The sequence below is a fragment of the Saimiri boliviensis genome, chromosome 11 (assembly GCF_048565385.1).
Source record: "Saimiri boliviensis isolate mSaiBol1 chromosome 11, mSaiBol1.pri, whole genome shotgun sequence".
Taxonomy (NCBI): domain Eukaryota; kingdom Metazoa; phylum Chordata; class Mammalia; order Primates; family Cebidae; genus Saimiri; species Saimiri boliviensis.
In genome coordinates, this window is record NC_133459.1 from 79,509,489 (window position 1) to 79,534,142 (window position 24,654).

Here is a 24,654-nt window from a genome sequence, read left to right on the forward strand (position 1 = left end):
TCGGAATAAATAGAGCTCTATAAAAAAGGGTTTGGATTAGAGTTATAATTCTATTGTGAGTTGTGTTTTCTGATAGGATACTCTTCAGTTTTCAACCTTTTGCCGTGTTTCATTATGGAACTTCTCATTGTTTCATTATGGAACTTCTGATTGTAGTCTTGTATTTTCTTTCCAAATTTTTATCCTTTTAGTGATTTACACAGAAACACCATGTCAGTTAAATGTTCCTAGCAAACTGCAGGGTTCCTTGTTGGATGCCATATTTTTCTAGACTCTGTAATAATCTTTAACTAGGAGCATTTAAGAGTATGGGAAAGTGACCTTAAATTACTTAACTTCATGGTTCAGTTTCCTTATCTGTAAAAGGAAGATAATTATAGTGCCCACTTCATGGAGTTGTGGTAAGGATTAAATAAGATGATGATGATCCATGAATGGTGATTGGCATAGCACCTGGCACGTAAATGCTAAATCAAATAAATTTTTATCATTAACAGATGCCCTGTTGGGGCCATTTCCACCTGTTGAAGTAAATAATAATTTTTAGAAATAGATCTTCATTTCTTGTTTTACATGAGAAAAAAGTTGCTTTTCTTTTAGTGTTACAAAACTTAAAACATTCCAAAATCCCAGAAATTATATTTGTCCCTCTAAAAGGTTTAGTTTTGTCCCTTAAGCTTTATGATCATGCTTATTTTCATGATATCTCAATATTTCACTGATTTACCTGTGAAGAATAAGTTGATTCCCTTTAAACTATTTTGGTGATCAAAAGGTGAAAAAGATATAAAAAATAAATTCTAAAAAATAAAATGGAAACATGGCTGTAGAATGTTGCCTGAAATTTCGCACATTTAACTGAGGTTCTTTTATTGTCTACCTTGACTCGGTTATTATGAATCTCGACTAATGCTTAACTAACAAATCGCTAATTGTAGTATTAATACATAGTTCAGTGATTAAATATGTACTAATTAGGATAGTGTCAAGGGATATATCAGATAGTGTAGCACTGAACCATTTTGCTCTGCCCTCTTCTCTTTTTTGTTCTGATTCCCAACTCCCCTTTAAGACTTGATTCAGCAGCAGTCGTTTGACACTTCTACAAAAGATTGTGATGCTTTTGACAAATGTTAATTGAGAAAGCACTGAAAGCCTGGCTGCCTTGTAATCAAAAGAAAATTACAGAGGTTTAACAAGATGTCAAGCAAGTGCTTTACAGAAAAGATAGACAGGTTTGAATAGGTTTCTGCAGCAGCTGGCTAGGCATGATGTTTGACTGATGTACATAGGCATCTCTCATATGGTCAATAAATTATGCCCTGGAAATAAAACACATGCTTTAGAAGTTTCTCTTGAGATGGGGGGGTGGGAAGGAGTAAAACATGTGTAGTGTACTTATTGATAACAAGAAGTTTGTAACTACTAAAGAACTAGAAACATGTCACACTACTTTTTTGTAGTATACTCGATAGTGTCAGAATTATATAAATAAAGATTGATAGACCAGAGCTTAAAATAGTAAACATTTCAGTGATAATATAGACTCGTTTTCTAATAAATTCTAATTTTCTAGCTTATTCCCATGTATAGATAAAGTGTAAAGTAAGTTGATATTTTTATAAGATGATTTGAAAAAATAGCTATTTTTCATTTGCTGTACTCCAGCAATTTAAATTTAAGGTATCATATATGTAAGATTTTAAGAGCCAATACTCTGTAAATGCTGATAGAACTTTCGTGTGATTTCCTCTAACAGTTTTTAAGTGGTAGTATTACATTTTTACTGACAGATTTTTGTTGTTGTTTAAATTAATTTAATGATAAGTAATGGAGGAAACATTGAGTTCCATTATTTCTTAAACCTACTGGATTTAACAGTTTGATAGTAACATTGGAAGGCAAAAAGAACCTTTAAAAATAATGAAAACATTTCTGCTTTTAAATGTGTAACGACAGTTCTTTTATGTTCTCTGTTAAGGGTCACTAAGATACAAAAGGTTGGTTTTGATTAGGCATGATTTGATCTAATGCTTTATCTTGTTAAGAGATTCCACGTCTGACTGGAACTAGCTGCTTCTTTGAACCTACCTATCCCAAAGTAACAATGCCGAAGTCTGAGATGTTTCCTTACTAAGTCAGCACAAGCATGCCAAGCTTATCTCCTGTTTGGATCTAATCAGGCATGCCGATCATGCTCAGGCAAGAATGGCTGCTGGGTGGAAAGATGTCACAGTATTTATTTTCTAGAATATGTAAAGTGGGTGACTTTAAATTTTTTTGTCATTCTAATTATATATACTTGTCACAGTTTTGTTAATGCTTTGAATTTGATTGCTTATAGAAGGTGAGTTTATGTAATAGAATTTTTCTAAATTAAACTGTCCCACATTTTCTGTTCAACAGTATGTGATGAAATTACACTTAAACTATACTATCACATATTTCATTGAGAAGTAAACCTAAGAGTCCTACAGCAAAAGCTATAGTAAAGCCTAAACAACCTACCTTCTCTTAGCTATTAGTATGAATAAATTGGAACAGATGAAAAGATTTATTCTTTCTCACTCTCGAACAATACTGTCAGTAATTCTCATTTGCTTGGTTTGGGGGCAGACAGATGGGTAGAGTTTTGTGCGTGTGTGTGTGTCTGTGTGTGTGTGTGTGCATGCCTGTATGTGAGTGTAAGTGTGTGTTGGAGATTAATATACTCATCTTTTTTCCATAGTGCCTACCACAGCTGTGACAATAACTTCTTCAGCTGAGCTGTTCAAAACCACAGCATCAACCACAAGCACTACTTCACAGAAAGGCCCCATGAGCACAACTGTAGCTGGATCACAGGAAGGAAGCAAAGGGACAAAACCACCTCCAGCACTTTCTACAACCAAAATTCCACCTGTAACAAATATTTTTCCCCTGCCAGAGAGATTCTGTGAAGCGTTAGACTCCAGGGGGATAAAGTGGCCTCAGACACAAAGGGGAGTGATGGTTGAACGACCATGCCCCAAGGGAACAAGAGGTATTTTCTATAAAATACCATGCATACATTTTTCAATTTAGTAGCAGGTTCTGAATTACACTGATTTTATTCAAAGAAAGAGATGTTTACAGTAGCTGACTTTATGTTTATACTTTGGTAATGTAACATCTATGGACAAAGTTTTTTGAACTGTAAATGTCATTTAAGATCAGGCACTATAAATTACCTCTTCCTTTCAGAGACCTAGGTCAAGCCTGAGATTTTTGTCCCAGGACTCTTGTGAGTCTTCCTCACAGCTGCCTTTCTCGTTATAAGCATCACTTTGGATGGGTCCCAAGAAAATCAAGGGCTTTTGTTTGTTTGCTGTAAATGTATGATATTTCTATGCTGACTTCATATTTACCATTTATAATCTGCATTATACCTTTTTGTCAGTTATTGGCAAATACTTGCATTGGAGTTTATTCAAAATTTAACACACAGAGCAGGATCATCATAGCTGATTTCCCGAATGTGTACAGAAAAATGGTTTCAATTTCACTATTGTTTTCTACATCTGTTGCAGGAACTGCTTCATATCTCTGCATGGTTTCCACTGGAACATGGAACCCTAAGGGCCCCGATCTTAGCAATTGTACTTCACACTGGGTGAATCAGCTGGCTCAGAAGGTTGGTTGGAACCTTTTAATATGACACATTGGTGATTTAGGGCTTTAACTTCTAACATAAATAATTTAGTTTTGTGTGTTAAAACCAGCTTTATTGCTCTTTGTTCAGTATAAAAGTAAACAAAAATCATGCATAGTTTTGTCTGTAAACTATTTGTTGACAGTTACATATGTTTGGCGGTATGCTGTTCTCTGTTAAGCTTTTTATGAGTACATGCTTGTTAATTTCATTCATACTTAGTTCTCTTTCTTTTGATGTTCATAAGACAAACTGCATTGGTCTATTAAATCAAATACCATTAAGTTTGCAACTGAATCCTCAGAATGCAAGCAGATGTTTGTACCACACGTGATTATGGTAGAATGAGTAAACTACTTGAATATTACAGTGTAATGCAGTGCCATTTTATTTTCTCCTCCATCTACCTTTTTGACAAATGAACATTAGATAATAACCCTCAGTATCATGCTGATTACATACTGATTTAAATTCTGGATCGTTGGAATAAGTAAGACTTTAAAATAACAATTTTAAATGGTTGCACTGAAATTAGAAAACTGGCTGAAAATTTTTAGAAAGGATTTTTTGTTTGTTTGTTTCTTATAAATGTCGGATTCCGAATTCTGTGTGTCTGTGTTGATCTAAGAGCCTAGAATCTTCTAAGATGAAGAGAAAGTTTTCGGTCTCAGTTGAAGAATTTGACATTTGCGAATAATTTTTTCATCACAATAGAGATACTCAAAGAGAACTGGAAGCCGTAAACAGAACAGAAAATTTAACTGAGATAATACAAATTGTCATTTCAGATCAGAAGTGGAGAAAATGCTGCTAGTCTTGCCAATGAACTGGCTAAACATACCAAAGGGCCAGTGTTTGCTGGGGATGTAAGTTCTTCAGTGAGATTGATGGAGCAGTTGGTGGACATTCTTGATGCACAGCTGCAGGAACTGAAACCTAGTGAAAAAGATTCAGCTGGACGGAGTTATAACAAGGTAGGGAGAACTCTTGATATTTTTTAATTAAACACTTGGTACGGCAGCTCTTACAGCAGTTGAGAGACAAATCTCTGGCTCCCAGGCTTATACCTAGAAGAAAAATTTCTAATCTGATTCATTTTCCAAGGAAGAATTACAGTTGAGAAAGGAGCAGTGTGCCCTGCCCTCCCAAAAAAGTGTAAATGATGTTAATTACCTGAGAGAGATCTTAGTTGGAGGCAAAATTTATCCATCTGATTGTGGTCGGGACTGTCACTTTAGAATGCATTATCTGCACTTGGAGAGATTATATGTTATACAGTTGATATACTTTGTATGCTAATATATGGAACTCTTACAGTTGCAGCAGAATTGTGACGCGTATAGTACTATTAGCCCACAGCTTTCTGAAGAAGGACAAGTTGCCCTCTCCAGCAATATATTGTATCAGTGCCATTAATTTTTCCTGCTATGACAACAATTTGATTGCTACTTTTCACCGCACTATAAGTGTTTACATTAGTTCATAGGAACCCAAAATCTGTGCCTAATGTGGTTCTACCGAGTTAAGAAAATTGACTTTTTTTCCTGCAGTATGTGTTTTGTCTCTTTTTGTCAACATATTTTGGATTAGTATGCTTATAAAATATAATAAAAAACTGTAAATAAGCAGTTTTTAGTAGTCAGTGCAGACTGAGACTCCAGAGGACTACTGCATATAAACTTTAGGCTCTGGAACACCAGCTTAACTTTTGAGGATTTCTTCTTTCCTCATTTTCAGCAGATAAAAATCTAACCTCTGATTTTCTTTTCTTTTACTTAAAAGCTCCAAAAACGAGAGAAGACATGCAGGGCTTACCTTAAGGTATCTCTCCTGTGCTGTCACCCTGCTTTCTCCCTTCTTCAGCTACCTGCCACGCTTTATCATCTTGCTGCATGATCCAATGTATTTCAGTCTTTGATAATTATATAATGTGCCCCATATCAGCTGTACAAATGTTGGCTTTTCACAGGTATATCACTCTCAGAATAAGCAAATAATTTACTTTTGATAATTTTTGCTGTTTTTCCATTCATCCAAAAGTACATGAATTTTAACGAAATAGCTTCTTAATTGGAAAGTAATTATATAGTCTCTTTGTTTACTGTTGTCATCTCTGTGGATTAAACAACAACTTGAGTAAAACAGCTATGATATATTCTTGGCAGTTTATCATATCAAAGACTGTATAGTCATAATGTATGTGCATGAAAAAGTCACTGCTTTCTTTGTGGTATACTCAAATAGGCTTTGTTCTGAAATTTTTAGGAGTCATTTCTAGAATCAGGTTGATCCGGGGATGGGTTACTAGAAATGAAATATAAATAATTTGACCGTGATATCTGTATATGATATATTCTGGTTTTTATCAAGCTGATAGGAACAGAAAGCATTTAGCTCACAATCCCTGTCCACTCCAGCCGGGTTTTCTCCCTGGTCTATCCAGGTAATAGGAAACATGCTGACACGGACAGTGGGATTACGCCGTACTAGTTCTGTGTGATAGATCAAAATAATAATACCAAATTGCACTTTGTTTTCTTCTGTGAATTTTAGAAGTTCCTTTTGCAGAGTTAGTTATTTTCTAACCTTATTCTTCAGGGGACCGTAACTGTGGTAAATCAAACCTTGAAGGACGAATCCGTATTTGTGACAACAAAGCAAAAGAACTTTTGTAGTTTCTTAGACTAGAGATTATTAAAAAGCCATGACTTCACTAATTTTGGTTGGCAGAGTCTAGAAAAAAATGATGTCTCACTAGTTAGTATTAGACATTATTGAACCTGAAAACTTTACAAGAAAAGGTAGTAGGAAAGTCTGTTTTTAGGTAATACTGTTCTGAAAGTCCCCTTTTAGCCTGTTTAATAGGGGCAAAGAAGTAACTGCTGAAGTTTACAGAATTTTTTAAACTTCAATCATCTGTTCACTTTTAAGATGTTAGTTAATGTATAAAATGTAATAATTGGTATGTTGCCCAGAACATACATCTCAGTTGGAAAAGAATAGCTTTCTTTTGTCCTTTGACAGGATGAGACTACTTCAGGAATATGATTAGGCTAATGATCATTTTGATCCCACTAGACAAGTACAAATAGTCATAAATAAGGAGTGTTTCAAATTAATAAAAGCATGACATCAGCAAGTTATGTGTATATGGAGTAAATTTCAGCATGACCTTAATTTCTGACCAGTGTCATTTTCAGTATGTTTCAAATGAGCTTCTCTGTTCAGATAAGACTAATAAAACTCTTTAAATTACAAATCAGAAGCTGACTTACACTATGCAAATGAAGCAAGTTCCCACTTTGTGACAGAGGATTCATTTGTAACTTAGATTAGAGAGAGTCTCCAGTCTGTATTTCTTGGTGACTAATGAATCTGGCCTCTGCAGACCAATTTCTATTCCACTCTAGTTAATGGCTACAGCAGTATCAGTGTGAGCATTTTGACTATTCTATTTCCCATTAAAGGGAGAAAAAAAAGCCTTTAACGCCACTTGGAAGTATCTTCCACCTGCCAGGAAGGTCGTGGTGGCTCACAAGGCAGACAGAACGAGAATATTAAGATGGATTAAGCTAATTAATCTTACTCTGACAGTAGCCTCAAACAACTTTTCCCCCATTCATATAGTACCTCACACTAGCAATTTTTATTGTTGTTCTTTTTGTACAATGTGTGTTCTTTTTCTTCAGTGATTACCAATAGATCAAACCTATGTGTTTATGGGCCTAATGACACATTACGACTGGGTGAATGGAACAGAGTAAATAAACTTAGTGTTTCAGCTTTCCAATGCATAGTGAGGGTGTAGCTACAGAGCATATTAGTATAAGAGTCTGCCTTCAGTTGATTAATTGAGTTGTATTTTATTTACTGTTATTTTGCGTAGCAATAAATATAAACCTACATATGTGAATATTTACAACTTGGATGTTTATGAAGATTTCTACTTTCCTGTTTTTGTCAACTTACCAATAGAGGCTTTAATTTTGATTCTTTTCTTTATCCCTTTAAAAGCAGATCATTGCTGATGAATTAAAGTATATGCTCAAGTGTGTTTTTTTTTTTTAGCTGAACAGAGAATTGGAAGAGTGAAAATGTTCACAGATAATTTATGAACTTTATTACCACCTTGGCTTTTTTTTTTTACAAATGATAATAAGTAGACAATGTCTATAAGGAATAATTTTGGTTACTATTTTAGTTCAGATTCCAAAAAATAATGTAGTTTAATTTTCAAGCATACGTATTAGTCTGTGCCAAAGCCATTAGTATTTTTGGTTTAGAATATTCAAGTCTTGCAATTATAAATAGGACGACTTTAGTAGTTTTGACTCTACCTGTAAGAGTAATGTCTCAGATTAAGAGCTGACACAGGTGGTTGTCAACTGTCAACATTTGAGGTGTGATTAAATAGATAGGAACAACCCACCTTTCTACACTTAACTCTTTATACTCAAATAGCAGTCTGTTAATCTTCAGCTAGTCCTGTTTTAAAATGGTCCAGGTATATTTTAAGTTGACCAGATATATGTTGTCTAGGTGTTCTTGGATCTTGAAGGAAGAGTAAATCATGATAGATAAATATTATAGTTGTCACTCGTCAGCGACTGAAAATCACTTTCATTCTAGAAGAAGTCAAACCTAATGATAGTTTCCTAATGGATACAGGCAATTGTTGACACAGTGGACAACCTTCTGAGACCTGAAGCTTTGGAATCCTGGAAACATATGAATTCTTCTGAACAAGCACATACTGCAACAATGTTACTCGATACATTGGAAGAAGGAGCTTTTGTCCTAGCTGACAATCTTTTAGAACCAACAAGGGTCTCAATGCCCACAGAAAATATTGGTAAGTAAATCTACTGTCAAGTTTAACTTTGATTTAGAATGTACATATCTAAGAGGATAGTGTTTCCATTCTGAATCTGTTATTTCTCAGTGCCATACTTCTTTTTTGTCAAATTATTTTTGTCTGTTAGCAAGAGAAATTATTGATCACACTTTCTAAAATGAATGCAAAAGCCAAACTCTATGTTTTACAAGTTGGTTTTATGTGTGTGTGTTTTTTCCAATTGAAAAATCATTAACGAAAAAGTGTAAGAATGCTTAATACCAGAATGTAGATTTTTTAAGTAATGGAAGTGCTTGCTATGAAACTATGGCAAATGCTTTACCATTTTATATAATATGTTCCTAATGAATTTAAATTATTTTATGGAATGTATTCTCTCAGTCAAATATTTTAGCACACAGAAATTGAGTCAAATGCTTATATTAAACATAACTGCCTTCAGGTTGAAAATGTGGTGGCTGAACTACATTTTCCACAATGCAGAACATCCATGCTTCATGGATTGCAGAATAGCTACTGATAGTTTTGAAGCATAATTTTGAATTCAGATGCTACCACTGAGAGGCAGGAATTCACTTACGAAAATATTTGAAAGATATACAGCAAAATTTTTTTAGTTTAGGTTTGAACGATTTAGAATTGTTAATTATTCAGTGAGGTTAAATTCAGATGAAGTTAACAATATACCTTAGTGAAGTAAAAAGCTTCCCAAGTGTAAATGTGGAAGAACCGGGGCCAGACTCCTTTTCTGGCAGAAGTAGTGCTAACTTCATTAGGGCAGCAGATACTGAATGAAGACTTGCTATCTGGGATACCATGTCGTAATGCCTAATTATGCCTTATTGTGCATGCCTAAGTCATGGAACTTTATATCCAAAACACAGAACAAAGGAATATATAGAAGAAATGGACATAAATCAAATTGACACACCTATATTTGAATTTAAAACCTTAAATTTATTTTACATAAGTGAATTTTTAAACAGAAATGAAGTATTTTTTTAAATAATTTTTTTTTTTTTTTACTTTGAAGTTTGGGAATAGAAAATCAGTAATTACTGAAGTGGCATAGTACGGCATCCATTTGTTTCTAAATAGTCTAAAAATTATTTTTTACAAACGCTAAAATTTCCTTCTCCTGCCTCTTGAATTGTGCAAGAAAATTTGATGGACCAGGTTCATATCTATGCTTCCGTCAGCCTTACATATTTAGAGCACATTGTGGTTATAGATTGAAGATAATTTTACCCAAGTTTGAGATATATTCTAAACAATTAAATGTCCAGGAATACATTTTTTCTAGTACCTATGTTTTTCAGAGTTCTAAAGGATTATTTTTTTTGCTGGGCACAGTGGCTTATGCATATAATCCTAACACTTTGGGAGGCTGAGGCGGGCACATTGCTTGAGCTCAGGAGTTTAAGGCCCAGCCTGGGCAACATGGTGAAACCCCGTCTTTAGAAAAAAATACACCAAAAAAAAGATAGCAGGACATGGTGACGCATGCCTGTAATCCCAGCCACTTGGGAGGCTGAGGTGGGAGGATCACCTGAGCCCAGAGAGGGAGAGGTTGCAGTGAGCTGAGCTCACGCCACTGAATTCCACCCTGGATAATAGAGTGAGACCCCATCTCAAAAAATAAATGATAATGAAATAAAACTAAAGGATTTTTTTCATGTTTTTTTTTTTTTTTTTTTCATTTTTATGGAGAGACTGGCATCTCTAAAATAATGCCTGAGATTTACTAGTTTAAATGCTGATTACCCAAGAATTATCAATATGAAAATCATTTTATGGCTAGGTGCAATGGTTCACACCTGTAATCCCAGCATATTGGGAGGCTAAGGCGGACAGATCTCTGAGGTCAGCAGTTCAAAACCAGCCTGGCCAACATGGTGAAACCCCATCTTAAAAATAGAAAAAAATTGGGAGGCCCAGGCAGGCAGATTACCAGAGGTCAGAAGTTCAAGACCAGCCTGCGCAACATGGCAAAACCCCGTCTCTGCTAAACATACAAAAAATTAGCTGGGTGTGGTGGTGGTTGCCTGTAATCTCAGCTATTCGGGAAGCTGAGGCAGGAGAATCACTTGAACCAGGGAGACGGAGCTTGCAGTGAGCCAAGATCTCACCATTGCACTCCAGCCTGGGTGACAATAGTGAGACTTGGTCTCCAAAAAAAAAAAAAAAAAAAAAAGTAATTTTACATATTATAATAATAGTTATGTCTTTTTTATTTCCAGTGTTTAAACAGTTGTTTTGTTTTGTTTTGTTTTGTTTTGTGGGGTAAAAGGGCCTTGATTTAGTATGAGGAAAACATTTACCTTTTTCCTAGGACTTGTTCTCTTTTCAGACATGAGGACTAAAATAGCCTGTTATTTCTCTGTGGTCTCACTCCCTTGAGGATATGGCTATAATGTCTTAGATTATTAAACCAATTTGATTTCTCTCTTTAGTGATTTCTTCTTAAATCTTTGATTTACCCTTATAATATGTGACTCCATAAAAATGATATAATTTTATCTATTTTTATATCTGATTGTGAAATTCAAAAACTTGAAGGTATAATTTCAAATATGCAATAAGAACACCTGTTTTACGTATATAGTTTGATGGGTATGGCAGTTATACAACCTTATAAATCATCAGCATGGTGAAATTTCCACAACTTCAAATGGGCTCTTCATGCTCCTGTCCAGTCAGTCTCCTCTGACCCTAGCCCTAAACACATTACAAACCACTGATGTGCTTTCAATCCATGTAGATTAGTTTTGCTTTTTCTAGATCTTCAGTTGAGTGGAATTATACAGTATATAATACTTTTTGATCTTGTTGCTTTTATGCAGAGGAATATTTTTGAGATTTATCCATATACATGGGAGTGTCCATAGTTTAATCCTTTTTATTGCTGAGTATTATCCATTGTTAAGATATACCACAATTTGTGTGTTTACTCACTTGTTAGACATTTGAATTTTTTTCCACTTTTTGGCTGTCATTTTTCCAAGTGGTTGTATCATATTAAACATGAACTACAGCATATGTGAATTCCAGTTGCTCCACATCCTCACCAATATTTAGGATTGGTTCGTAGTGGCATCTCATTGTGGATTTATTTTGCATTTCTGTGATTACTAAGTAACATTTTACTGATAACCTCTTTTCATGTGTTTATTGACCATTCAAATATCTTTTTGTGAAGTGTTTGTTTATATCTTTTGCCTATTTTTGAGTTGTCTCATTTAATGAATTATAAAGATTCTTTATATATTCTTGATGTAAGTCTTTTTGTCAAATACACACATTCTGAATATTTTCCCTGCAGTTTGTGACTTTGTTTTCTTTATATCTTGGGAAGAACAGAAGTTTTAAATTTTGGTTTTAAAAATTCCCCTTACTGAGCTTTAGCAACATCTGGCTAATCCTGTTCCACTTACTCCTCTCACTGTTGTATTATTTTAAAGCAAATTTTTCCTATTGTGATTACTGTAAGAAACTTTATATGTATGTATCCCATACTCTTTAAAAAAAAACACAAAATCATTATCACACCTTAAAAATAAACAAAAACGTTTCAATAGATAACAAAAGTGTGTTCACATGTTCTTAATTTTTATAAATTTATTAATACTTGTTTGAAACCAGGATACAAGTCCAAGTAATAAATCTGATAGATACATCAGTTGAGAATTTTTTTTTTTTTGAGATGGAGTTCGGCTGTTCTTGGCTCTTGTTGCCTAGGTTGGAGTGCAATAGCACAATCTCAGCTCGCTGCAACCTCCGCCTCCTGGGTTCAAGTGATTCTCCTGCCTTAGCCTCCCAAGCAACTGGGATTATAGGCACTCCTCACCACGCCTGGCTAATTTTGTATTTTAGGTGGAGATGGGGTTTCACCTTGTTGGTCAGGCTGGTTGCACACTCCTGACCTGAGGTGATCTGCCAGCCTCGGTCTCCCAAAGTGCTGGGATTACAGGTGTGAGCCACCGTGCCCAGCCAGTATCTTTGAATTAAAAGTTATGTCTCCTTGCATGTTAAAAAAATATTTTTTAAACGTTTTTTATTTTTCTTGAGGAAGTCAGGTGAGTGATTTGTCCTGTAGACTTTGTCACATTCTGGGTTTGGCTTATTTCATCCACAGTACATCATTTAACTCTGCCTGGTATACTGATGGTTAGATCTAGAGGCACAATCATGCTAGGTTTAACTTTGTGCTTTTCTAATTTAGCAAGAACTTTCTGTTGCATCATATCAACACCACATAATCTTTGGTTTTATTTCCTTGTGATTTTCATATTGGTTCCATGGTTTAGATGTTATCAGCCTGATCCATCTGTTATAAAGTTCCCTTTTATTTATTGTCTCTTTTTTTGAGCCAGAATCTTTCTCTGTTTCCCAGGCTGGAGTGCAGTGGCATGATCTTGGCTTACTACAACTTCCATCTCCCAGGTTCAAGTGATTCTCCTGCCTCAACCTTCTGAGTAGCTGGGATTACAGGTGCCTGCCGTGATGCCCTGCTAATTTTTATATTTTTTGTAGAGACAGGGTTTCACCATGATGGCCAGGCTGGTTTTGAATTCCTGATCAGGTGATACACCCACCTTAGCCTCCAAAAGTGCTGGGATTACAAGTGTGTGAACTACCACACCCAGCCTTATTTATACTTTTAATGAGCCAAGTAGCCAGCTTGATTTTTTATCATCACTTTAGACTTAGTTAGATTGCGGTAACAAAAACTCCAAGGTCCCATCTGCTTACAACAACAAAGGTTTACTACTCCTTCCTGCTGCGTAGCTGTTGAGGCTGGGCTTCGGCTCTGCTTCCTGTCATCTTCATTTCTGCTCCATGTTGCTTTTCTTCTGGGACCCAGGCTCATGGAGCAGCCCCTGGCCATTAAGGTGCAGATCTCCCAGCAGAGGTCATAGTTGTTCTCTTTCCTCTCATTACAGGCATTACTTGCTGAGGAATTTGAAACAAAGAAAGAAATATATTAAAATTCTGTCTACAGAATTTTATTGGCTGAGTGAGGCTCTGAATGGTTCTCCAATGAACCAAGTGTATTCCTGTTCAGAAAATCTATTGAATAAGGCAGATATAATTTCAAGCATACAGGAAGTACAGAGGATAGCATAACATCTGGGGACCAGTTACCCAGCTGAGCCACATATTGGTATTTTACTATATTTGCTTCAGATTTTTTTGGAAAAAGAAAATCGTAGATAATGTGGAAGTTCCCAGGATTTGATATGATCAGGAAGGAGATAGCTGTCATCTTTATTATTTAGCATTAATAAGCTTAAAAAATTTGCCTCGTAAGTGTATATATTGAAAAGTTTTCATGTTTTTAACATTAATTTCACTCTATAAATGTAATTGTATAATTTTCTTCTCCTTTTTTTTTGATAGGGAATTTCATTCTTATCCAGTGTAGAGTGTAATGGCACGATCTTGGCTCACTGCAACCTCCACTTCCTGCATTCAAGCAATTCTCTTTCTTCAGACTTTCAAATAGCTGAGACTATAGTCATGTGTCACTATGCCTGGCTAAATTTTTTGTATTTTTAGTAGAGATGGGGCTTCACCATTTTGGCTAGGCTAGTCTCGAACTCCTGACCTCGGGTGATATGTCCACCTCAGACTTGCAAAGTGTTCAAATTATAGGCATGAGCCACCACGTGTGACCATAATTCTATAATCTTCCCTTACCATTTTATTTTTTTATACTTACACATGCTGACATACATATCTGTAGTTAATTTGATCTATTTTTCTAAGAATGCACCAGGATTATTATACTGCTGATAGACATTTTAGTGGCTTCCACTTTTTTGCTGATATAAGGAAAACTGTAATGAAAATTTTTTATGCCTTCTTCCTCCAATGTGTGCCTTTCTAGACATACATGCACACATACATTTGTGTGCATGTGTACACACGCACACACACATAGAAATAGAGTTTTTGAGCAGTAGAGCGTATCCACCTTAAGCTTTACTGAATACTGCCAAATTGTTCTCTACCTTCTTTTACCAGTTTACTTTTTCACCAGTAATACCATTACTAGTTTTGCAAACATTTTATTAATTACATAAATTTTGTCAATCGAATGAGTTCAAATTGGTTGCATTATTGTTTAATTTAAATTAAGCAATTTACTGATTGCTTCATGGGTTTTTTTTGTTGTTTTTTTAACAGATTTATTACCTATGTCGTTTTTCTCTCATATGAATTTGTTGTCCACAACTTTCTCCTGTTTGTTTTTTTTCTTTATACTTCTATATATACTGGACAGTAATCCTGTGAAGATTATGTAGTTTACAGACATTTAATCTGGGCTTCCTCTTTTTATCTTTTTATAAGGAATCTGTTGTTTTACATAATAAGTCAGATTTATCAGTCTATTCTTTTAGGGTTGGTTCTCTTGGTATCTTGTTTAAGAAATATTTTCCTTTTGGCTTCCTACTTAGGAAAATTTTCTCTAAATTGAGTTTATAAGGATTTTATACTTCCCTTGTAAATGATAAACCTCTGCCTTTTTACAGTTATGTCTTTAATCTATCTGAAATTTATTTTTAATTATGATATTATATGAGAGAGGTAGCTAAGTTGATTTTTCCCCATATGAATAACCAGTTCTTTGTATATGTTTAGTGCGTAATCCATTTCTTTCCCTGATGGTTTGAAATGATATCTTATATGTTAGCAGTATCTACTATTTGCTGCTTTGGTTTTTTTCGTAATATTAGTATCTCTTGAGTCTTTCAGCCTTGCTCCTTGAGGAACTGCTTTAGCTGCTTTTTGGCGTGTCCCTTCTATATGAATTTTTAAATCAGTGGGTCAAATTCCAGACACAAAAATCTTGTTAAAGTTTTGATTAGAATTGGATTGAGTTTGTAGATTGATTTTGAAAGAGGTTCCAGATTAAACTGTTGCATTCTCCTGAATCAGACCGTAGCGTATTTCTTCATTTTGTCTTAGGTCTTCTTATAAAGTTATGTATTTTTCCTATTTTTAGTGTCTTGCACTTTTTAAAAATTAGATTTATTCTTAGATAACTAATACTTTTGTTTTTATTATAAATAATATCACTTTTAAAATTATATTCTAATTTTTTTGTTGTTTGGTGTATAGAAACACAATTGATTTTGCTCATAACAGCCTTGCTAAATTCTTAGTACTTCCGATAATTTATCATTTTTTTTGTTGTTTGGTGTATAGAAACACAATTGATTTTGCTCATAACAGCCTTGCTAAATTGTTAGTACTTCTGATAATTTATCATTAGAGTCCCTCATGATTACTATGCAGTTAATTGTGTTTACTGTGAATAATACTTGTTTTTTCTTTATACCTTTTATTTACTTTTCTTGAATTACTAAGCTAGATCCTCTAGTACAGTGCTGAATAAAACCTGTGATAGAGATCATTTTGACTTTAAAAGGGGTGCTTCTAGAGTTTTACACTATAGTTTGCTGTATAGGTTTTGGATAGATAAAGGTTTAGCCTTTATCCGATAAGAAAACTTTTATCTGGTCAAGGAATTTTTCTCCCTATTTTTTGTAAAGATTTTTTGACATTAAATGGTTGTCGAAATTTATTCTTTCTGTGAATACTTTTTAAAAATGTATTTGACAAATTATAGGAATATATTTTCTAATGTATTAATTTCTCTAGGCCTTTTAAAAACCTAAATTAGTAATTAATTTGTCCAGGATATTTTAAAGTGTATGTATATTTTATTAAAGATTTTCCTGCATCATTTTAATGACTGAAAGTATAGTATAATTTTTTGTGAAATGAGTTAGGACACATCTTTTTCTGTTTTCTGTTTCAGAAAATAGAAATCTTACTTAAAATTCAGTGTGTATTTATCAGTTGAGTTTTTAATGGTCATAAACTATTAGGGTTTTTAATTTCTTTTAGTCAGTTTGATTTTTCTAGGAAAATTTCTATTGCCTTTTAAAAATTTATTGATACAAATTATTTGTTGGTATAAAGTTCATTATTACATTTTCTTATGAGAATATCTTAAATAGCTTAAAATATTTACTAAGATCTGTAGTCATGATCTTACTCCTTTTAAAAAATCATACTTTTTCTTTACTATGAACATTACTTTTTAAACTCTAATAAGTAAATTTCTGTTTAGTGAAAATAAAGTTTGATAAGTATTTGTTTAATGAAATTAACTCTTTGTACATGTATATCTGTATTTGGGATGGTTCATGAAAACTCACAGGATTTTCTTTTTTCGTCCTGTCTTGTTAAGGTTAATGATAGCTCCTTACAGTGTGTGGAAGAATCAGATACTTTCATCAAACTTCTTCCCGCCTTTGCTCCCTGCCCCACATACAGAGTCTGATATGACAACAGTTCATCCCATCTGCTTAATCTTTTCAAACATAAATCAGTAATTAGGTATATCAACCAGTTTCTGCAACTGATAGAATTCTAACAGTTACATGATGCTTTTTATAAATTTGTATTTCAGGGGTTTGACATGTGGTGTAATAACTTATAAAAATTTATGAATGTTATATTTTTATATTTACAGCTAAATATAGATGTATTTTACAAAACAAAGTTGCACAAGATAAAAAAATAGTGTCCAAGAATTACTGTACAATGATATGAGATAATTTTTGTAAAAAGGAAAAGGGAATTGTAGGTGAATAGCTGTGCAATAATACAGACATTATAGAGGGTGACATTCAAAAAAATATATATGGACTGTATTTTTTGAACGTTGTTTAAGAATACATAATACACATTATTTTTAAAATTCCGGTGTCGGAAATTAATGAATTTTTAATAGAATTCCTTAGATTTCATCAATAAAATGTTAATATTGTGATTATTAATACAGGACACTTAACTCCTGTAAAAACAATGTTCTTTTCCGTTCGTTTTAAAATCTAAATGAATGTAAATGTACAATAATTGCAATCTGTATCGGGATTTCCAGTAGACGGTAAACATTTGTTTTGACAGTGATTACTATTAATTATATTTTTGAAATGAAGTTAGCATTGGCATGTTGATAGGTAGATGTTCTCAGTGTTTTGTATTGACTTGTTTTCCTTGGGTGGTTTTCAATTTCAATACTTGGTTTGAATTTTTGAAATTTGGTTTAGACTACAGTGGTTGTCACACTTTTTCTGTAAAGATCCAGATAGTATATATTTTAGGCCTTGCAAGCCATGGTGGCCTCCTCTCTTGCAAATATTTAACTGGCATTGTAGCGCTAAAGAAGCCATAAGCAATATACAATTGAATAAGCATGATTGTGTTCCAATAAAGCTTTATTTACAAAAACAAATGGCATACCAGGTTTGGCCTGTAGGTTCTTTTCTGCCCAATTTGAGTATGTAAAAATTGATGGTTACTAGTGAGAATTAATGGGAAGTTCTAACATAATGACATTTCATCATAAATATATTCTTCTGGGCTTGCTATTTTTAGAAATTAGAAAAACGATGTATTACTGCAAACTTGACCTGTATAATTTTTCATATTAAAATGGATCATAGATAGAAATAGATGCCATAAAGCTGTTCAGATTTGTACTTCATATTAGTTTTGCCACTGTCAAGTAATGGTCATTGAAAAGTTGCTTGATATACAGAGCCAAAAAATAAGAATTTGAAATATTTTTATTTAGCTTCATGATTTAAATATAAAACCTTGAAAGTTACATACTATTTATTCATACACTGTTCATACATTTAGGCTAACAGATTGGTATTAGTTTATGACAAAAGAGATAAAATATGAAGAAGGTGTTAGAGTGACAATACAAAATTGTTTTGAGAAGTGAATATTTATGACTCTTAAATAATTTGGATTAATTTGTTTTTTTGTTCATGATTTTTGTTGAAACCTGTCACAGTAAACTTTTGTTAAGTCGACAAAAAGAAAACAGTAGTTTCCAGACAGTTATCATTTGCCTCTTTAGTTAAATTTAAAGAATCCTCCTTTTCCCTGCTTTATGTTTTGCCTCATCCAGTCCTGGAAGTTGCTGTACTCAGTACAGAAGGACAGATCCAAGACTTTAAATTTCCTCTGGGCATCAAAGGAGCAGGCAGCTCAATCCAACTCTCTGCAAATACCGTCAAACAGAACAGCAGGAATGGTAAGATGGAAGTCTTTTAAAAATTGCCAGTTTTTGTTGCTGTTGTTGAAAAACCTGTTAATCCTAAAATGGATTTGACTCTTTATAAAACAAAAAAAGGCTTACCATTTAAAAGCAGACTTAAAACAGTGCCTTAGGACTTTATCATTTTATTCTTATTTTGTCTTAGTTATTAATAAACTTTTTTTTTTTTTTTTTTGTAAATCATGTGACTATTTTTACCTTCCTAGGGCTTGCAAAGTTGGTGTTTATCATTTACCGGAGTCTGGGACAGTTCCTTAGTACAGAAAATGCAACCATTAAACTGGGTGCTGACTTTATTGGCCGTAATAGCACCATTGCAGTGAATTCCCACGTCATTTCAGTTTCAATCAATAAAGAGTCCAGCCGAGTATACCTGACTGATCCTGTGCTTTTCACCCTGCCACACATTGATGTAAGTTAATGTATGCTAATGAAGTAGTGGAAGGTTATATAAAAGCAGAAGGAAAGGAAAGCAAAACTGAGGTGCTGGGGAGGGGGAGGGAGGAAAGACAAGACCATTTTCCAGTTGAATTTTAAATGTTGGACTAGGTCAGAGACACAAGTTTATTTAAGTCTGTGAACATAAAATTAAATGAGCTTGGTTCAGTGATTATTGGAACTTAAGTGTATTCTTAATGAAAGCTAATTCAGTAATCAACAGGAAAATGTAAATGATTCTAATTTGTTTTCAAATGAAAATTAACCCTTACCTTAGCAGTAGGGTAGCTGAGTATTTATTAACTCTTAGGGCTCTGCCTTTGTGTGGCAGAATTTTTTTCATTAGTTTTACTGATCATATTTGACACAGCTGTTACCAAGTAGTGTGCTTAAAAAAAAAAAAAATAATGAGAAGATGTGATTCCTCTGCTGTGCCTTAGAATGCAAGTTGATACTTCAGTACCTATACTGTATTGGAAGATTGTCTACAGAATGTTTGGCTGTTGTGATAAGTAGAGTGAATAAACGCCCACAGATAAAGTGGATCTTTAAATTGGCAAAAAAAAATTAATTTGTGTGGTTGTGGTACTCATACCTGCTTCAGTTGTTGACTCTTAAGAGCTTCAAGGTACTAACAATCACTAGTGTGTATCTCTTAGAACTAACCAAAAATAGATCCAAAATAGAACGTGGATTTTTAAAACATTTGGTTCGTATATAATTTTCTCAGAACAAATTTATGGCTCTCATTTTATCAGAAAGGAAAAAAAATGATTCTAATGTACCATCAGTATGTAAAATCATAAAATGGAAATTGAAATTGTGTAAAACGGGTCTTGGTAATTTAGAGTACACTTTATAGAGTGTTTCGGACTATAAAGCTCCTTTTAAGCTAGGTATCTACCTTGTATAACATAGTCCACAATTTTGCTGATGAAAAACTTTATAGTCTGAAACATGCAAAGTTTAATCTAAATTACCTTTTACACATATTAAACAATTGCTACTGCCATCTTAGAGTATAAAATCCTAATTTTACCTTGTCATTTTATTTCCCAGCCTGACAATTATTTCAATGCAAACTGCTCCTTCTGGAACTACTCAGAGAGAACTATGATGGGATATTGGTCTACCCAGGGCTGCAAGCTGGTCGACACTAATAAAACTCGGACAACATGTGCATGCAGCCACCTAACCAATTTTGCAATTCTCATGGCCCACAGGGAAATTGCAGTAAGTATTTGTGCTTCTACTTAGTAGCAGAGAAAAACCTCAGAGATTCAAAATAGCTTGTATAATAGTCCTTTTCTTTAGGTGCTAATCGTAACTGAAAAGCAAACAAAGTAATGTTGATTTCTAATTGTTTCTCTACTCTCCATAAATTTTAATAAGTCTTTGCATTGTTATTGTTACTTCTCAAAATCATGTGCTATAACTTTATAGACTTGTAAGTTTTCCTTCTTGTGGCAGGTGTTGGGTAGAGGCAACAGAAGATTTAAATAATGAGCAGCAATAGGTCATACAAAAAGAAGGCTCTAGAGTTTAGGATGCCCTTCCCATCTTGAATGTTTGAGTCTAATTTGACAACTTCATCTTTTGAAAAGTCAAAATGGCTCCTGGAATATGTCTCAATATTGTTTCTTGTGATTAAGAGAATGGGGGCCAGAAGACAAAAATATTTTAAGAAGTGTAGCCAAAAATATTTTAAGTAGTGTAGTCTCAGATATGTTGTATATTCAACTCTCAATATGTAAACATACAAAAACCCAAGGAGAAATAAAAACTTAAAACTTGGCTTATGTGTTAGCTTGGAAAAAATAATTAAAATGTCAGTTGTTTTTAATCATGAATAAGTATTCTTTATTCTGTCATGTAGTCTCCATGTGTTTATATAGTTAACTCAGTTATATTTTGAAATCAGGCTCTTGTATTGTTTTCTAGGTAAAATCTTCCTCTCATGTAGATCATTTTTTAAATATGAAAGGCAATAATGTTGAACGCTATTATATGATCAAAATTTCTTTTTACTATTGAGCCCTTTTTGAACACATATGAATAGTATTCTTCAAAGAATTCAGCAGTAAACGATGAGCTGTACATGTGAAAGCTGTCTTCTAGTTGATGTAATGCAGGAATACTAATGTTCCTCATATCTTTTCATTTTCAGTATAAAGATGGAGTTCATGAATTACTTCTTACAGTGATCACCTGGGTGGGAATTGTCATTTCCCTTGTTTGTCTGGCTATCTGCATCTTCACCTTCTGCTTTTTCCGTGGCCTACAGAGCGACCGAAATACTATTCACAAGAACCTTTGCATCAACCTTTTCATTGCTGAATTTATTTTCCTAATAGGCATTGATAAGACAAAATATGCGGTAAGCACCAATTGAATTAATTGACCTTAGATCTCTGAAAATTATTTTAAGAGGTGTGAGTCAACATGTGATACTGATATTAATGTTTGACCTTGTAACTTGATATAATTCACGTGGCAATATTGAAAGACAGTGGTAAAAGACTGCCCAATTATTAAGTAATATTATTATGAATTAATTCATTTTGTATATTAAAATATAGTCGAATTTTTCTGGGATTTTAGTAAGACATATAATTTTAATAGAAGAATTCTGGGGATACAGAAATAGAAAGATCCTATTTTTAAAATTCTTATCTTGCTTAGGTAGTCATTCTGACCAATGATCCTTTCTTTGTATTCAGAGCAATTTATTCATCATCATGAGGGCTTAATGTCAGAAACAGAACTTAATTAGTTAATGCTTCACCCTATATTCATCTGCACTTGGATAATTTAAGGATGCTCCAGATATGACAGGAAAATAATCCTAGGTAATTAGAGCGAGGATTTTGTCATTAAAGCAAAATTTTTAAATTCAATTATAGAAAAAATAGAAATAATAAATTTGCAAACATCACTCCTAAAGACTTGTGAAGTAAATTATCTACGAATATTCAGATTTCATAACAGATAATTCACAAAAAGAAGTTATGAAGCTTTCTTGATATTTAATTTCACTAAAAATATTATGGTAAGGTTCTACCTTGATGAAATCTAGCACACTTGGCATTATACTCCATGAACATGATAGTCTTCAAATTAGGCAGGGTTTTTAGCTTTTTCCATTTATGAAAAAAATATTTTGAGGAAGCATTAGTATACTCTGAATAATGTATTTTTAAAAATCATAGTGATATCTCTTTGTATTTTATAGTTTTGGAGTGGACTGTTTTTACTCATGAGTTTTCTGTTTTTTTGTTCTTTCCCCCTGTAGATTGCATGCCCAATATTTGCAGGACTTCTGCACTTTTTCTTTTTGGCGGCTTTTGCTTGGATGTGCCTAGAAGGTGTGCAGCTCTATCTAATGTTAGTTGAAGTTTTTGAAAGTGAATATTCAAGGAAAAAATATTACTATGTTGCTGGTTACTTGTTTCCCGCCACAGTGGTTGGAGTTTCAGCTGCTATTGACTATAAGAGCTATGGAACAGAAAAAGCGTAAGTAATTGCAAGCGACCTGAGTGTTTTTCAAGTGAATAATTTTTTAAAGCCTGTTAGCTGTCAGTGAGGGTCCCTGACAGATTAAAATAGCATCTGAAAGCTTTATTGGTAAGAGAATGGACATACTGTGCACAAATTACAATCAAATCTTTTGTAATTTTCTGGGTTCAGAGGATTTGTACTCTGGCAAGGCAGATTCTAAATTATGGACTTTCTTTATAACACAAAAGATTGACCTGAAACAAATTGAAAAAGTAAATAACTTTTTGGCCTTAGAAAGATATTAAGTAAAAATTCTTCTGAACTTAAAGCATCTGACAGGTTTAACCACTCAGTGTTAAGCTAATGCTTCATTAACTCTCTTTGTGCAGCTGACCCTCTAGCTCTCATTCTGAGTTGTGACAGTAGCACATTCCATCCCATATGTTTTACTTTGATAATATTTTATCAGGCAGTTTGAAAGGATTAAAATAAGTCACTGTCTTTTGTTTATAAAAATATAGATATTTACAGAAAGTGACAGAAGGTAGGCATAGTAATGTTTCTAAGGATTTTGTTTGCTAGAGGCATGAATTCGCCTTCTAATTCCGTTTATTTTTTTTCCTTTGATAAAATTAGTTATATAAAGATTCTTTGGACTAAAGAAAGCTTTCTGACTGTACAGATGATGAAAGACAAATAAAAGAATTTCATTGGGGATTCCATGTTATATGAAAAATGAACCACTAAGTAAAATCTGTCTTAATAAGTTTATGCATCATTTGCTCTAATACTATGTGAGTTTAGTGCTTTGATTTCCTTTACTAGTATTTATCCATTCCTAGTGGAGGTATTATATTTCTGCTACACTGTTTTGCAACAAACATAACATTGGAACCGTTTTTTTTTGGGGGGGGGGCTGTTATATTCCATAGGGTTAAGCACTTTAGCTCAGACAGATCTGAAAGGCAAATTTTGAAAATTATTTTAAATTAATTAATTAATAATTTGAAGATTATTAAAATGAGACAATTTGTAATATTGAGTTTCAAGTCTTTCTTAGGGAAGTGAGAGGTCTTAAGGATTTAGTGGTGGATGGTGTTTATTTTTTCCCCCATACAAGCATGATTTTGTATGCTTTTATCAAATACAAAACCAGCAGCTTAAAGTAAATAAATTACTATCCTTTGTTAAGTCAAAGCCAACTCAGAAGTATTAGGGCTCTTGCACATGATAAATGAATTTTCAATGGCAAATGTAGAGATAGTTTTGTTTTTTAGATTTTTAAAATCCTATTTTCCTTGTGATTTTTGAGGTTCCATAGAAACTACTAACGTATATTCTTTTCGTAATAGTTGCTGGCTTCATGTTGATAACTACTTTATATGGAGCTTCATTGGACCTGTTACATTCATTATTCTGGTAAGCAGATTCTGTTTTTCCTTGCTTTTGAGCTTGCTGCTTTAGCAGTGCTATTTAAACAAAAAAATTTGTTTTATTGTTTGTTTATCTATCTATACATTCAAAGATTTATAAACTTGCCTGTCTCACAGGATAATAGTGTATTTTATGTATTATACCATCATTGAGCTTTTATACACTTGCTAATTAATATATCTGAAAATCTTTCCTCCAAAAAGTATTTTTTCTCATTTCTAATTTAATATGCTAAAATATCACTTTGTAATCTATAAAATATACTTACATATAGGCCATGTTTTAAATTAAATGACTGTGTCGGGAAAGTGAAAGAACATTACCTTAATTTTCATTATCTCAGTTTCCATATAGTAATTTAATACTTTTAAATGAATATCCACATCCTCAGTTATTTTTAGGGTATAAAAAGTTGTTTAAGCTTGCATTAACAAATGACTATTAAATCAGCATAAGATGTAAGATACCAAATGAAAATATTAATTTAAGAAATAGTATTTTTAAATGAATTTGATATGTTAAAGATAATGACATGAAGATGTTTTTAAATTTCTTACATTACTTTTAGTGACATTTGAAATATAGTTGAAATAAAAGAGTGTAGCTATA

General features: G+C 33.3%; 1 protein-coding gene across 28 annotated transcripts in view; it reads left to right on the forward strand.

The window, feature by feature from the left end:
- The window catches only part of ADGRL2 (adhesion G protein-coupled receptor L2), a 682,132-nt gene that overhangs the window by 637,568 nt on the left and 19,910 nt on the right, over positions 1–24,654 (forward strand). For 18 of the 28 annotated variants that reach the window (XM_074381060.1, XM_074381061.1, XM_074381065.1 and 15 more), the window contains 11 exons: positions 2,729–3,022; positions 3,549–3,652; positions 4,459–4,644; positions 5,453–5,491; positions 8,339–8,522; positions 18,526–18,651; positions 18,882–19,087; positions 20,173–20,346; positions 21,281–21,490; positions 22,406–22,626; positions 23,964–24,030. In XM_074381060.1, coding sequence (XP_074237161.1) covers positions 2,729–3,022; positions 3,549–3,652; positions 4,459–4,644; positions 5,453–5,491; positions 8,339–8,522; positions 18,526–18,651; positions 18,882–19,087; positions 20,173–20,346; positions 21,281–21,490; positions 22,406–22,626; positions 23,964–24,030 — 1,811 coding nt within the window. The remainder of the gene's footprint in view (positions 1–2,728; positions 3,023–3,548; positions 3,653–4,458; positions 4,645–5,452; positions 5,492–8,338; positions 8,523–18,525; positions 18,652–18,881; positions 19,088–20,172; positions 20,347–21,280; positions 21,491–22,405; positions 22,627–23,963; positions 24,031–24,654) is intronic. The other 10 variants (XM_074381071.1, XM_074381074.1, XM_074381070.1 and 7 more) reach the window with 1 other exon arrangement.